General features: G+C 36.8%; 1 protein-coding gene across 1 annotated transcript; it reads left to right on the forward strand.

The window, feature by feature from the left end:
* The first annotated feature begins 9302 nt into the window (after window positions 1-9302).
* LOC105446333 lies at window positions 9303-15311 on the forward strand. The gene is made up of 4 exons (XM_030978483.1): window positions 9303-9668; window positions 10499-10622; window positions 13915-13982; window positions 14518-15311. Exons 1-4 carry the CDS (start codon window positions 9395-9397, stop codon window positions 15072-15074), a joined length of 1023 nt encoding a protein of 340 aa, XP_030834343.1. The 5' UTR covers window positions 9303-9394; the 3' UTR covers window positions 15075-15311.
* The last annotated feature ends 864 nt before the right edge of the window (window positions 15312-16175 follow it).

A 16175-nucleotide genomic window follows, 5' to 3' on the forward strand; every position in this document is an offset into this window, starting at 1 on the left:
AAATTGCGTCCTTTTTATACCTTTTTTTCTACGAATATATATTATCACAAGTGCTTGTAGGCATAGGTAGCGGCGAGATGTTTCTGCGTGAAATCATGTCTGTAAGACAAATCTCGCCTGGCGATATAAGTCTAGTAGACACATCTAGCTGCATCCTACCGGCGAGTCCAAGACCGGGGAGCTGAGACCGTAACTGGTGAAACGTGTCTAATGGTTAATCAATGTTTTTTTTCTTCTCAGAAATGTGTATATAATGTTTTTGGCCATCACCTTTTAATAACAAAAATAATCTTTTTATACTCATCAAATCGTCGAGAATAACATAAGACTTACAATTTGTATCCAGCCCTATGCCCCTCCCCTCCCCCAATGAATTAATAAATTAATAGAGCTGATTGACTTGACAAATTGAGTAAGATTGTCTATTTGTCGAATTCATCTAATTAATGTAAGTGTTAATAATCATATTCCTAATCATGCTCACGACAATAATTATAGCTATTTTTCAAAAATCTTCACATCAAATTGTTTGTCATAACATGGCGATATTTGAATTATTGAATCGTTATGTCTGTAATGTAAATGTGAATTTTAATATATTCCTAATCATCCTAACGGCACTTTTTCGCCGGACACAGCCATCAAAATATTTACTAATGCATGTATATTCAAAATATGGTGGTACGTCCAGATACATCGATCAGCGCTATATATATATATATATATATATATACAGTGCGTCCCAGAAAAAGCGAAATCGAGAATCATCGATGTTTTATCATAACTTAATTACAATTATAATTAATAAACTAGACTTTAATTCGTCACTTTGACGAATTAGGTGATACGTAATTATGCTCATGTGTAACATAATGAAGAACGAATTTTCACGATTTCATCTTTCGTTATAAAATACTTCTCCCATTTATGGTCTATCCATAAGTCAAGTTTCAACTGTGTAGGGCAGAGGGAGACAGAGCAATAGAATAAGAGGGAGGCAAGGCAAGAGAGAGAGAGAGAGAGAGAGACAGAGGGTGAAAAAGTAGAGAGAGAGAGAGAGAGAGAGAGAGGGGAGAGGGTGAAAGAGTAGAGAGAGAGATATAGATAGATGCAGAGACAGACCAAAAAAAAAGGAGAGGGGCAAAACATGAAACCAAGTAACACATCAATCCATTGCATATTAAGAAACTGAAACATCTTGAAATTGTTTTCCACCTCATTCCATAATGTGGACCCTTCAGAACATTCAAAGAAGATAAGACGATAGGTTTCTACCTCTTTTCTACAAAAGGAAGATACATTTGACTGTGTTAATCCAAAAAGTACAGTTTATCATTACAAAATATGATGTTATGTAAAAGTTTATACTGAAATTCCCTGGTGACCATGATTAAGAGTGGTATAGCGCCCCCTTCAGGTATTTGATAGAGATTTGTAGAATCAGGATTTCAGAAAAAGTCGCCTAACACGCAAACTAAGAAAATTGTGACATGTCATATTTAATTGATTTTTTTCACTATGATAATGTCATCAATATGATAAATGATGTACATCATTCTTGTAGATAATTTTCTCAGCTACACCGTATCAAAATTAAGGAGAACATAGAGCACAAATAAGCTAGATAGTGCTCAAAGATCAATGTCATGTAGATTCATGATGTAAACGAAATTCACCTTACATAGGCATAACACGCAAATTGAGAAAATTCTGACATGTAGCCTTTAATTGAATTTTGTACTTTGATGACATCAATGAAATAAAAAGCAGTGTGTATTTATCTTGTAGGCAATTGCGTCAGCTACAAGATACCGCAATTTGGAAGAAAATTAGTCAATATTATGAGAAATACACTAGATTGTCCATAAATATAATGACGTCATAATATGCAATTTTGTATTTTGACTTCAAAGGCCATTATGATGACGTCAAGATGCATTTAATGGCCAAATGAGATATGAAATCATATTTCCGACTCATACTCTATCTAAATATGAAAAAAAAACTTGGCAGTCCTTATTCATCCCAATGGACTTTTTATAGGCATGTTTTTGCCCATATATGCTATGTAATACATGAGCTCGCGCGCACGGATATTTATCTTGAACGGACGCTCATTCCGTTATTAATAGTGATAAAGAGATGAACATGGTATCAAAATGCTTGGAAAAATGTGTCAAACATGATGACAGAGAAAATTCGGCGATTATATGTTGCAAAATGCCAGAACGCGCAAAAAACACGCGCGCATGTGCGTTTGAGTGAATTTTTGTCAAATGCTCCATATGGCTTGCAACGTATGCAAACAACATTTGGGATGATTTAAAGCATTTCAAATTTTTGCGCGCACGTAAACGCGCGGACGAGCGTGTACGCCTGCAATTGCGCACGTTTTTTGACCTGACATTGACCGGACGGATATTGATCTTATTCATAATAAATATGAATGAAAAATTACTTTCCGTTATGAAGATATGATCATAAGTTGATTTTCACAAAATGGGGCCTGGATGACGTCACGATAATTTTGAGTCTTTGAACGATCACACAGTTATAAATTAAACTAAGATCTATCATCATTGAAAGTTTCATGACAATGGCTTTATTCAGTCTTGAGATACCCTGCGAACAAATTTGAGGAAGAATAATAAAAATAAAAACTAGACTTTAATTCGTCACTTTAAAGATTTAGGTGATACGTAAGCTATTTTTGTATCATGAACGTGTGCCAATGATGATCTAATGATAATATTCATAAATACGATAATGACGATATTGATGATGATGATTTGTTTGTTTTAAATGACGATGACAATGATTAAAAGTGGTAAAGCGCCCCCTTCAGGTATTCGATAGACAATTGTTATATGATTAAACTATCAATTTACTAAACAAGCTCAAATTTTCGCCTGATTGCAGAGCCTACCAATCATTGAACCGATATTTCGACGCACTACATACGCAACATAATGAACAAGTCTAGACTGGAATGTAGTATCAATCTCCTCCCATAGGCATAAGACGCATATTAAGCAAAAATCTAATGACGTCATCAAAATGAATAAATATTGGTAATAATCTTGTGAAAAATTGTCTCAGCTACAACATATCAAAATTTAGAAGAAAATTGATCAATATTTGCAGAGATACAATCATTTTCTGTCTCAATATGTTTACGTCATGATATGCAAATTCGTATTTTGAGTTCCAAGGTCAATATGATTGGGTAAAAGTATACTTTATGGCCAAATGAGACATGAAATCATATCTCCGACTTATACTCAATCTAAATATGAAAAAAAAAAATTGCAGTCCTTATTCATCCCGATGTACTTTTTATAGGCATGTTTTTGCCCATAATATGCTATGAAACATGAGCTCGCACGCACGGATATATATCTTCAACGGACGCTCATTCCGTTATTAATAGTGATAAAAAGATGAACATGGTATCAAATTGTTCATAAAAGTATGAGGAATATCCTGTCAAAACAAATTGAGGGGCAATTAATTTGCGTTCTGCCGTGACGAACAAAAACGCGCGAAAATGCACGTTTGCGCGATTTTTTTTTTATATAGAATGCTTATAATGGCTTGAAACGTATGCAAAAAGAATTTGAGATGATTTGGAGCAATTTAAAATTTTGCGCGCGCATTGACGCGCGGATATACGCGTATGCGCATGTTTGCACGCATTTATTGACCTGGAATTGATTAGACGGATATTGACCTTAATCATGATATTTATGAATGAGAAATTCCTTTCCGTTATAACGATATGATCATGAGTTGATTTTCACAAAATGGCGCCTAGATGACGTCATGATGATCTTGAGACTCTGAAACGTCACGCAGTTCTAAGTTAGACTAATATCTATCATCATTACAAGTTTCATGATAATAGCTTTATTCAGTCTCGAGATATCCTGCGAACAAATTTGAGGAAGAATAATAATAAATAAATAAATAAATAATAATAATACAATTCTTGACGAAATTTAAAAGGTGATACGTATATTTCATACGTATCACCTAATAATAATAATAAAGAAAATCTTGACGAAATCAAAAGGTGATACGTCTACGTACGTATCACCTAAAAATAATACTAATAAAGAAAATCTTGACGAAATCAAAAGGTGATACGTCTACGTACGTATCACCTAATGACACATATTTGTAAGGCTTAGATCCTCCACTTTCATTAAATGCAACTCATATGATGCATATTTCACGCACGAGTGTTTAAAAACAATTTGAAGAGAGGAAACCAAAAAGTCATTTGGTGGGCGGTATCTGAATTTCAAAGAGAAAATCACATTCCTAGAAAGTTCAATTTCCGCCCTTTTATATGACTCCTCAATCAGGGAAAATGAGCCAGGACTAACAAAGTTCTGTTTGTTTAAAGTAATGCTTGCATTTCCATAATTTGATTAAACGAGTTCATTTTCCCTGGCTGCCTGCCGTAGCAACAAACAAAGGTGACAAAAGACTTTACTCCGTTTTTTTGACGATCAGCCATGCACAAAGAAGACGAATGACTTTTAAAAATATGTCAACACTTGAATGTCTGAAATGGTATATAGAGCCAATGTATTGCATTGTGACAGTTTACATTCACCTAAAATCTCAAATTGTAATGGTATGGCTGGGAGAATAAAGGATTCGATCAGATCATTTTCCCCAATTTTTATCATTAATTGGTCTGTTTTACTCAAGCTTTCAGATTACCTTTAATTGTACTTTTAGCATTGAAGTCACTACCTTAGCTCAATTTCCTCTAATCTGAACAACGTTACCTAGTGCCTTTAGTTTTAAATTTTAACCGCGATGTCAGAACAATGTCACGCGGCCCCACGCGCCGTAATTTACCCCCCAAAAAATATAAAAAATGGTGTCCTCTTAACCCCCCCCCCCCGCTTATTCTACCGCCGGCTGAGTCGTTGCGATTTTGTTGGGACAAGAAAAAAAAAAAATGTCCTCTTACCACCCCCCCCCCACCAGTATACAGGTACGCGCGTGTTTTGAATGCGCGTTTGCTAATTTAGGTGGGGGAGCGGGCGAGGGGGGGGGGGGGTACAAGCAAAATCCATTACATTCCCTTTGCCAGGCGCGTAGGCAGGGGAGAGGGGGGGGGGGCGTTAAACCCTCCCCCCTTTGATTTTTTATGTGTGTATATTTGCGAAACCCCACACCCCCCCCCCCTTTGCGCTCTTTGTTTTGCTTTACTTAACAAAAAATAAAAAAATATGCCAATGGCTAACCTAAAAAAGTGACCTTACCCTCCCCCCCCCCCCCCCTACGAAGCAAAAGGTCAAATTTTCAAATTTCGAGACCAAAACAAAATTTAAAAACTAGTGTCCTATTAACCCACCCCCCCCCCCCCCCCAAGCTTATTTAGCGGCTGGCTGAGTCGTTGAGAAATTTTCGGCCCGATTTCAAAATGTTAACCCCCCCCCCCCCTTGAAAAAAATCCTGCGTACGCCACTGCCCTTTGTTATGATACATTCAATCTCATATTATGTTGCTCAACATTGCACATGCAATATCATTTAAGGTCCTCAAATACTATATTGAAATAGCGCCACATTGTGCCCAACTCATTCTACAGTCAAACAGTGAAAAGATGGAACTGATTTGAGTACAGAATTACCCAAATTCCAGGGCATCCTGGAAACCTGGTATTTCAATTCAGTGCATAAATGCGGCAAAGAGGTAATTTTCTTACATGAATGATGTATTTTACGAAATATTGTATGCTAGAGGTGCAAATAAATGGATTAGATTTAAATCTTTGTGCAGCAAGTGTAGATTAAATGACAATGGCTCCAGAGACCATACATTGTACGCTTCCGTTCTTGTATGTCCATACAACGCATAGGTCAAAGCTGAAATAAGGTCAAGTTAAAAGATAACCTGTTTCGTATGCCATAATATTTGAGGATGATGATAAATGTATATGAAATTGTCACGTATAAGAGGTTAATTTATAATAGTTGGCTGGAAATCATGATCTAAATGAATATAAAAGATTCAGGTTTTGTTTTTTGAAGAGTGAAATGGTACGCATGTCCAGGTGAATGGCAAGGACGCAATATATGTAGGTCACCCCAGGTCAAACTGCATGTATAATTTAAGCACATCAAATCACTTTTAAAGGTAAAGACCAGTATTGGAAACGCCCCAATTTCCAAAAATGAAATGAAAGCTCTCATTACCAATCATGTGAAAAAATATGTTTTGACTAATACATGATGATAACAAATTTCCCGGGAAACTGCCTACTAATTCATATATTTGGTAAATTTGTTTCTCTCATGGACTGTGAGAGATATAGGGTAGTCCCATATACATCTTTCTGTGTATAGTGCTTGTAACTTTACGAAGAACGGGCCAAATTTCTTATCATTTTGATGATTCCAGAACCTTGCAGATGCTAGATGATAGATGATCAACCTTTTCTGATCGATTCCACAACGTTTCTTTCACAATGCAATCGCATGACCATAACTGGACTTTACCTTTAAGATATAAAATAGTGTTAATAGCGAATGATATGTTGATTGTGTCAAGCTGTTGAATATTTCATTTGTTAAGATATTTAAAGACAAGAAATGTTACCTAGCTCTCTGAGTCTGGGTTGTAAAAATGTCAATGTCAAGTGTTTACATATCAAATATTCATGCCTTGAGAGGAGAACTCCTGGTTGCAGGCGCGTACGCAAGGGGGGGGGGGGGTGGGTTTTGGGGGTTAACCCCCCCCCCTTCAGTTGTTGTTATGTGTGTATTTTGGAGCATCTCCCCCCCCCACCTCCTTTGTGATTTTTTTTTTGATTAAAAAAAAAATTAAAAAAAATTATGGCAATGGCTTACCTAAATAAAAAAAAGGTGACTCCCCCCCCCCCCAGCGGAGCTAAATGTCAATTTTTCAAATTTCGAAACCCCCTACACCCTAACCCCCGTACAACCCACCCCCACCCCCACCGCCACCCCCTACCCCCACCCCAATGCCCCACCCCCCTCTTTTGTGATTTTATTTTTTATAATTAAAAAAAAAATATGCCAATGGCTGACCTCAAAAAGGTGACTCCCCTCTCCCCCAACGGAGCAAAATGTCAATTTTTCAAATTTTGAGAAACCCCAATCCCCACCCCCATCCCACCCCCCCCCCCCCGCTTATTCAGCGGCTGGCTGACGATTTAAAAATGCGGCTGGCGATTTAAAAATGTTAACCCCCCCCTCCCCCTTGAAAAAATCCTGCGTACGCTACTGCCTGGTTGTACCCATGCTTATTATTAATACTTCAACTAAGTTTATACACTAAGTACAGAAATAGTGTGCTAATGTCTGGATAGATCATAACTGATGCTATTATCCACATATATTTATGATGCTTTCATTTGTGTCTTATTGGTAAGGTTTTCATGGAGTGAAATGAACGGAACAACTGATGGAAGAATAAATTGGCAACACTGCTCCCTTTCAGACCTTTGTCTGATGATTTTTTTCTTCGGTCTCAAATGTATTCTCATCGAAATTGCATGATACAAAAGCTACTCCTAAAAGCAAGCCTGATTATACCACGTTTAAAATTTAAAAAAAATGTCGATCTAGCGATTCCAAACATTCCTACAATCCCTCAGCGTTTGTATTTATGTATCACTTCACGGATTCAGTGCATCAACTGATCATTACAAGCACAGCGAGCAGGATCGTGACAATAACCTCCAAAACACTTATGCTCATACCTTATCTACTGCTTGTTCATATTCCGAATAAATGTTTTCAATTTATTTGGAAATATGTGTTAATCCGTGCTCCATAGAAAGTAATGTAGGCATAAAGCAGGTTTCGTTTTTGTTTGGTATACAATAACATCGGCAGTGTACGCCTAATGAATATAAACTGGTATAGGGCATTGACATAACCTACAAATTAACGTTTAGCTTGGCACCTCAGGTCAAGCACGAAAATGGGGATTCGCGTAGGTAAAACAAAAGGGATTTTGTTTTGACGAAATCGCCACTGACAAAGCAATGGCCTCGTAACTGTGAGGCCCCAGGATCAAAACCGTGTCGATGTGCTATATTAGTGCCCTTTTGTGGGGCATTAATCCTCATTACTGTTCTTTATGACTTAAGGGCGTGGGTCCCGTAGTTGATAAGCATAGTAGAATACACATGCTTTAGCAGTCACGCAAAACATACATTGGCAAATTATTATTCAATAAAATCCGAGAATGTATACTATTATCTAGATCTATAATTTTAAAATTATTTTTAAAATAATTCCATAAATTGGGATAAAATAAAAATATTCCAAATATATGGGCGACAGTGTAGGTCCCCAGGACACTTTCCATGCCTCTCCCGTCAAATTAGGGCAAGTCGGAAAGTATATGAAAACCTTCTACCATGACTATCATACTAACAGTAACAAACATCGTGATTAAAGGTAAGACCAAGTATTGGAAAATTTTGAAAATGGCAGAATAGCGAATAGCGATTCTGCCATGAGGATGTATTATACACTTTAGAGAATTTAGCCCCTATACGATTTCAGCTTTTGAGAAAAATTGAATATCATAATTTTAAAGCTAAATCAATATCTTGACCTTGAGAGGGAGCTCTACAACATGAATAGTTTATTATTTACAATTTCATAACTTTAGACTCGATTTTAACCGCGACGATGATCACTTAATATTGAAGGAGCACACATGCTTCCAATATATAAATTTGAACCAAATTCATGAGCCCATACCAAAACTTTGTATTACCTTCGATCCTGGGGTACTTACCGAGGAGATGCTTCCAGTAAAGGAGAAGTTTTTCATAGCGTGCATCTCTTACGTCTGTTAGGGACATTCTGCCCCGGTGGACTGAATGAATCAATACCACACCATCGTATTGAGAGAAATCGTGTCCATTTTCCAATATTCTACTTGTTATGTGTACGTACTTTACGCATACTCCACACTTTTCTTTCAAAACCGATATGAAGTGCTTATACTCATCGTCTGATCGAGCTAAAGAACAAACTGCAACCGTACATTTTCCAGCCATTATACTTGTAAAATTACGATGTAAAATGAGGCTGCACCACGTCGCTGCTACATGTTATATCCTCATATAGATGTTGGCGGTTTTAGGAAAGGGGCGGGTCAAAGCTAAATTCTTTGTATTCAAATTATGACTTTGTAGGCGTGACCTGCAGCAATTTTGAAAGCATAGCATCATGATTATGCAGTCAGTAATGTGATGTCCGCAATGTCATTAGTTGATGTAACGCTTACAGTATTCACTTCGTCAATAATTCCTATATATAGGGCGTGCTTTATCTAAAGAAAGGTTGGACAAGGAGAAGGAATCTTGTTTCCTCATCATCTCATAATCATGGAAAACACTACATTTTGCTGCATGCTTGTCGGATCTGCTGGCGCTGGGAAGTCTTCCTTTATCAACACGTTGATAAAGTACGTCAATACAACTAAGGAGTCAGGGCAGAAGATGAAAAGCTACATACCGACTGCAAAGTCACAAGTAATGGGTGGACATACCATGACGCGAGAGCCGATCAAATTGACGGACGACCTGATTATAGTAGACAACCGTGGATGGCACGACTGGAACAACGAAGCTGCCTTAAAAGAGCTATCTGCTCAAATTCGTAAGTACATCTTTTCGGATGTTTGATTGGAGGGGTATGAAACATATAACATAGTAAAAGCACTTTAAAACAAAATTAAAGTGTGTTTTACCTTGATACGATCGGTCTCGCAAGGCTGCCACTTAAATAGAAATGACAGGGGTTAAAGGTAAAGACCAGTAATGGTCATGCGATTGCATTGTGAAAGAAACGTTGTGGAATCGATCAGAAAAGGTTGATCATCTAGCATCTAGCATCTGCAAGGTTCTGGAATCATCAAAATGATAAGAAATTTGGCCCATTCTTCGTAAAGTTACAAGCACTATACACAGAAAGATGTATACGGGACTACCCTATATCTCTCACACGACCATGAGAGAAACAAATTTACCAAATATATGAAGTAGTAGGCGGTTTCCCGGCAAATTTGTTATCATCATGTATTAGTCAAAACATATTCTTTCACATGATTGGTAATGAGAGCTTCCATTTCATTTTTTGAAATTGGGGCGTTACCAATACTGGTCTTTACCTTTAATGCACGTGAAAAGTAAAACCTTTGCCTGTACTTGTTTATTGTTATTTTTTTTTTTTAATTTTCCTTCGAATTTGCTCGTATTTAATTGTATTTTCTTTATTTACACGCATAACACATTTAGGTCGGTAGCAGCCTCTCAAGCCCCCCCCCCGTACGCCAGTGGGCAGAGTTAGTAGTAAAACCCCAAAGATATGCAAGCATTTACAAAATCAATACACATTGCGAAAGTATCGCGATGAATTTAATTGTGTGCGTATTATGTAACGTTTTACACTACAAAGTCATGATTAATTTTACCTTGATTTTTTCCTAGATGGCAACAGGTCATTTGACGATGATGTAAAATGGGATGATGATAGCGAGTCAGCTACCGACGACGAATCAGAAACAACACTGGCAATTACTGATAAAGTAGACTGCACCGCGCTCGTCTTAAAGTGAGTGAGATTGTTCTTTTTGTAGACTGTAAGAAAAAATACTCTTTGATAACCAAGGCTCTCATAATAGCAATATCGTTTTTGGGGTGTCAATGATAGACCGTGGGCTGAGCGCGATTTTAGGGCTTAGTTTTCTTTTTTTGGACTGACTTTGTGGTACATAGTTTTTGGTAGCCAGAAATTAGGATAAAAATACACAAAATCCAAATCAGCTTATCCCCGTGACTGAATCCTTGCCGTTCGTATAAAACATAAGTTTAATTGACAAGTTATTTAAGAGAAATTTGCGTGAACGAGACCGCCAACTCTCCATTCGTACACGTGTATAAACTCACCGTGCGACGAGAGTGAAACAGCACATTCTCCGTCTCCATCGTACGATGAAATTGTGTAATCCATTCGAATATTTCCCAAAGCTAATCACATTTGCCGATGTAAATAATATGATTTTGCAAATATGAACTCCAAAAACTATTGAAAACCTCGTCAGGGTGAAAATATTTCGAAAATGGGCGGTCATAGCTACCATGAAACAGACGAGAAATAGCACGTTGCCAATTTGATACTATTGTAAGGATCGTATGCAATTCTCTTGAATGTACGTACTCTGTGTAGAGGTCAGCTGGCTCCGTACCGACAAGACTCGAGTAATTTTTGTGTAATTAAAACTTTAGATGAAAACATTTCTTGTATTAACAATGCAATGGTAGTTTAAGAATAGGCCTACAGAATTAGAGTCCCTAAATATTCATTGTAACTATAACAAAAGATATATGTCTTTTTTTATTTCCAGTCCTGTAGTACTTTTTACATGTTTTCAAATGTTTGATTTTTTGTTGTTGATTTTTTTGATTATTTTTTTCTTTCGGGGGGGGGGGGGGGAGTACTCGCTTAATAATAGGGTATACGGGGATGTGGGTGATTTTTCTTCCTGGAGGAAGAAATGTGACAATGTTTATTCAAATTACACTGCATTCACTGGCTTAAAAATTGATAACAAATACATGCTGAGGTATATATGTGAAGTGTACAGAATGATGATGTATAATGTTATGTCGTCTGGATTTTGAAATCATGTGATGTTATTTTAGTTACAGAATGTTTTCATACATGTTTATTTTACAGACATTTTATTTGTCAGGACTTATACATTTTTGACTAAACAAATGGTGACAAGGTTTTATATCCTTCCCCCCCCCCCTCTTCCTGTCAGATCTGTATACCAGAAGCCGATACTTACAAGAAACACTCAATAATATCGGTTAATAAGTAAAATACACAGATTTTAGAGCATATTTTCTGTTAGTTTTGTTATGTTTTGATGAACTGAATGCCCATCTACATGTATGTGCGAAGAACCATTTACTGGATGAGAATGTGAAATGAAAGATAAATATCGGTATGTGAAGGCTTCCACTTTACCAAAATTAAATGAATATAAAAAAAAAAAAATATATATATATATATATATATATATAAAAGGTTTATGGGGATCCGAGACGGGAATCATGTGCCGCCGGAATGCGTGATTTTTTCACAAAAAATCTTTTGACAAGGGTTAGGGTTTTGTAGGCCTAATTCAGATCGGATATTTTAGCTAATTTTTTCGCTGGAGTATACAAACAAACCTTTTAAATAATGGCCCCTTTCTGCCTAAATGACCATTAAATATAGGTACGGGTCAGTTGTCGGCCTTATACATTTTGTCAGGACTTATACATTTTTTACTAAACAAATGGTGACAAGGTGTCAGTTGTTAGCGACACACCCCAGTCGGAACCAAATGTGAGTACCCCCCCCCCCCCACATGGCATAATTTGTTAACCAAAAATAAAATATTTTATAAAAGAAGAAACCAATGAATTTATTAAAGATGAACATGAATAAATGATTGAAGAAATAAATTGTCACATGTCACCAAAAAACGTTTTAGTTCTACTCATTTTGTTTTTCTTTTTACTTTCCTGAAATGGAATATGGAATATGAATAAACATTGTCACATTTCTTAAAAAAATAAAAAAAGACATATATCTTTTGTTATAGTTACAATGAATATTTAGGGACTCTTATTCTGTAGGCCTATTCTTAAACTACCATTGCATTGCTAATACAAGAAATGTTTTCATCAAAAGTTTTAATTACACAAAAATTACTCGAGTCTTGTCGGTACGGAGCCAGCTGATCTCTACACAGAGTACGTACATTCAAGAGAATTGCATACGATCCTTACAATAATATCAAATTGGCAACGCGCTATTTCTCGTCTGTTTCATGGTAGCTATGGTAGCCCATTTTCGAAATATTTTCACCCTGACGAGGTTTTCAATAGTTTTTTGGAGTTCATATTTGCAAAATCATATTATTTACATCGGCAAATGTGATTAGCTTTGGGAAATATTCGAATGGATTACATAATTTTATCGTACGATGGAGACGGAGAATGTGCTGTTTCACTCTCGTCGCACGGTGAGTTTATACACGTGTACGAACGGAGAGTTGGCGGTCTCGTTCACGCAAATTTCTCTTAAATAACTTGTCAATTAAACTTATGTTTTATACGAACGGCAAGGATTCAGTCGCGGGGATAAGCTGATTTGGGATTTGTGTATTTTTATCTTTTTATTAACACTATTTAAATCTTGTACCGGAATCTATGCAACGGACTGGAAGGAAATTCGCGCTCGGCCCACGGTCTATGAGCATTTCTTCCTACCCGTTAGCACCTCTGTGCAAGTGTGGCTGGCAGTATCCTTTCCCTATGAAAAAGTGCTCCCGTAGGGGATGCTCGTCAGCCCATTTTATTGACAAGGGACGCACTGTATATATATATATATATATATAATGTTCATGGGTATGTGCTAACGCAGCTATTCCAACAAACAATTCGTAAGTCCGGTAAAAACAACAATCCACTGTGTTCACTGGCTCTCATCCGAACAGGCTGCAGGGAGTTCCACATCTGTTCTAAGATATGTTTTAATCACGGGGAAGCTTTGAATTTCAGTAATTTAATTTAGCAAACACTTTCTATATCTTGAAACACTAAGCGACGTTTTACCAGATACCTCCAAATGAAAATATGTACATATTCGCAGACTTGAACCGACTATAAAGAGGACCATTTTCGTCAAGAAAATGAAAGAGGAAATGTTTGGTGCTGGTTTTAGTTATAACCTTGAAATATCCTTATAGATCTTTGCTGCTTTATTTCTTTCTCAGAATTTACATTACGCAATATACTGAGAAACAGTTTTGACATCCACTCTTCTATATCTATATTTTCTTTTATAGCGGAATTGGAGGAATCGATGCAGTTGAAAACATCACTGAGCTCATCGAGACATGCCGCAAAAATACCAGTACGTTGGCCTATATTTACTTGCTATTCATCTTTTCTCTCGAAGCAGCCTTGTCTTTTGCAACTAATTATGGCCTTTGTTAACTGATAGTATTTTTTCTTAACATTGATTATGTAAATATCGTTAGCAACTTTAAAAGACAAAACGCATCTTATATTACTATATACATTTTAAAAGGATATTTCCTGAAGAGAAACACGCAGTAGAACACGTTGCCGATCCCTTTTTCTTTTTCATGACAGAGTTAGGCTTTTAAATCCTGTTAGATTTTTGTCACTTGGCCGTTACTGGGCCAAAAAGTCACATTTGGATAAAATGAATGAATTTTTAAGTTTCTTGTCCAAAATGTTTCTGAAAATTAATCTTGAAAAGAAATACGTCGACCGTAGCCAAAGAATCCCATCGAGATCAAGAACTCCTCAATCATCTTGGTTAAATTGATTTTTTTTTAATCAAGCGGTGTAATCCCTAAATTCCTGGCTATATTTCTTTCTCTCATTTTATTTTTTCTTACGTCTATCTTATTTATACACAGAGCGGCCACCATCTATCGTGATAACCCACAAAGATGCGATATCGGATGAAGAAGTCAAAAAAATGATCGTGTTCCTAGAAAGCGAGCAAATCGACCAGGAAAAAATATTCGTCGTTAAGAACGTCACATCGAAGGATGAAAGTCTCGATGATAACACAAGGTCATGTATTTGTGATTTCATCGGAAGTTGTCGGGATGATGGTCAAGCCGGTGCTTCAGCTCACAGAAGAAGGGAGAATGTGGAGGAGAAACGGGAGAAGAAAAAAGCTCTCGTGGAGCAAAAAGAGATTGCAAGGATCCAACAAGAGCTACAAAAGACGAAGATAACTGAAGCTAAAGCGCGATTAGAAAGTGAAACAGAAACTAAGAAGGAAATGGATAGCATGAAAGAAGCGGCTTTAAAAAGAGAAATAGAGAGTGCTGAAAGATTGCAAGATATGTCAGAAGCAAACCGCAAAAAAATGAATGACCTTAGCCTAAAGAATCAATCAGATTTTTACGAGCACCAAAAAATTCTCTTGAAGGAATTATATGAAGGTCGATTAAGAAAATATTAAATATCTCAAGAAAACGAAATCCTGAAAAAACAATCTCCTTATTTCCTAAAGAAAAAGCTCGTGGATGAGCTGTTTGGGTTTTGCAGTATAATATTAATAATAATAATAATAATAATAATAATAATAATAATAATAATAATGTAAACTTATAAAGCGCACTTATCCATTCTAAAAGACTCCTCAAGGCGCTCTTGTACAACATCAAAATATTTATACAATATTAAAACTACGACATAAACAAATGTGACCCGGCACCACAAAACCAACAAAAAGTCGCAACCAGCGATTCTCCGTAATCAGCTAAAATGTCAATTTAGGTGAAAAAAATAGATTTTTGTTTTCTTGCATTTTCTGAAAGAGTGGTCTTTTCTGTACCTAGTATCAAAATTTGGAAGTCTAAAACATAGTAGAAGATGTGTTTTAAACGGTTTTTCTAGACCACTTTTTTTCGCACAGCCTTCGGTCTCTTCCAAAATTTGATCACTTTTCCCGAGCGAAATTATCGTAGTCCGAAAATGGTCAGTCGTTGCTAACGGGTCGCGAATATTTTTTTTACACGCTAGTCTGGCCAGTTTCGCCGTAATACTCGTAAAAGTGCGCTGGAGATAAAGCCTACATGTAGGCATGCACTAGGCCTACCGTAGTTTAACTTGATTGCTCTCTAGCTGAACGTTCGGTCGTTCGTGTCTCAAGCTTAGATCAAGATTAATGTAAAGTTCCTAAATTAAATTAAAATAGATTAAGTTTTTGAATTCCATCGCCCAATGGCTGCGATGGCCGTCTCATTTAAAAGGGCCAGCTATGTCTTTATCTGATGATTGTCATGCACGATGTACATGTTTATCATCATGCTCCTCGCATGTAGGCTGCTAGACTAATATTAGTCGTTTCAATGGTGTTTATCATAGAAATGGCCAGGCTAGCGTGTAAAAAAAAATTGCGCTAACGGGTCGTGCTACGCGGGCTGTGATTGGTCCGTTATAGCAATCAGTGCGGCGCGCCATTTTGTTTGTATCCGCTTTCACATCCGAGTTCCAGATTTGCGTTCGTCTTATATTCTCCGTTAACGACTTCGAGTCGCTTGAGTTGTTGCATTTTCAA

The sequence above is a fragment of the Strongylocentrotus purpuratus genome, unplaced genomic scaffold (assembly GCF_000002235.5).
Source record: "Strongylocentrotus purpuratus isolate Spur 01 unplaced genomic scaffold, Spur_5.0 spur5_contig_812, whole genome shotgun sequence".
NCBI classification, from domain to species: Eukaryota; Metazoa; Echinodermata; class Echinoidea; order Camarodonta; family Strongylocentrotidae; genus Strongylocentrotus; species Strongylocentrotus purpuratus.

Coding starts and splice junctions, on each gene's coding strand:
- LOC105446333 (XM_030978483.1), top strand. CDS start 9,395: ATGGAAAACACTACATTTTGCTGCATGCTTGTCGGATCTGCTGGCGCT. Junction 10,623..13,914: donor TGCACCGCGCTCGTCTTAAA/GTGAGTGAGATT, acceptor TTTCTTTTATAG/CGGAATTGGAGGAATCGATG. Junction 13,983..14,517: donor GACATGCCGCAAAAATACCA/GTACGTTGGCCT, acceptor ATTTATACACAG/AGCGGCCACCATCTATCGTG.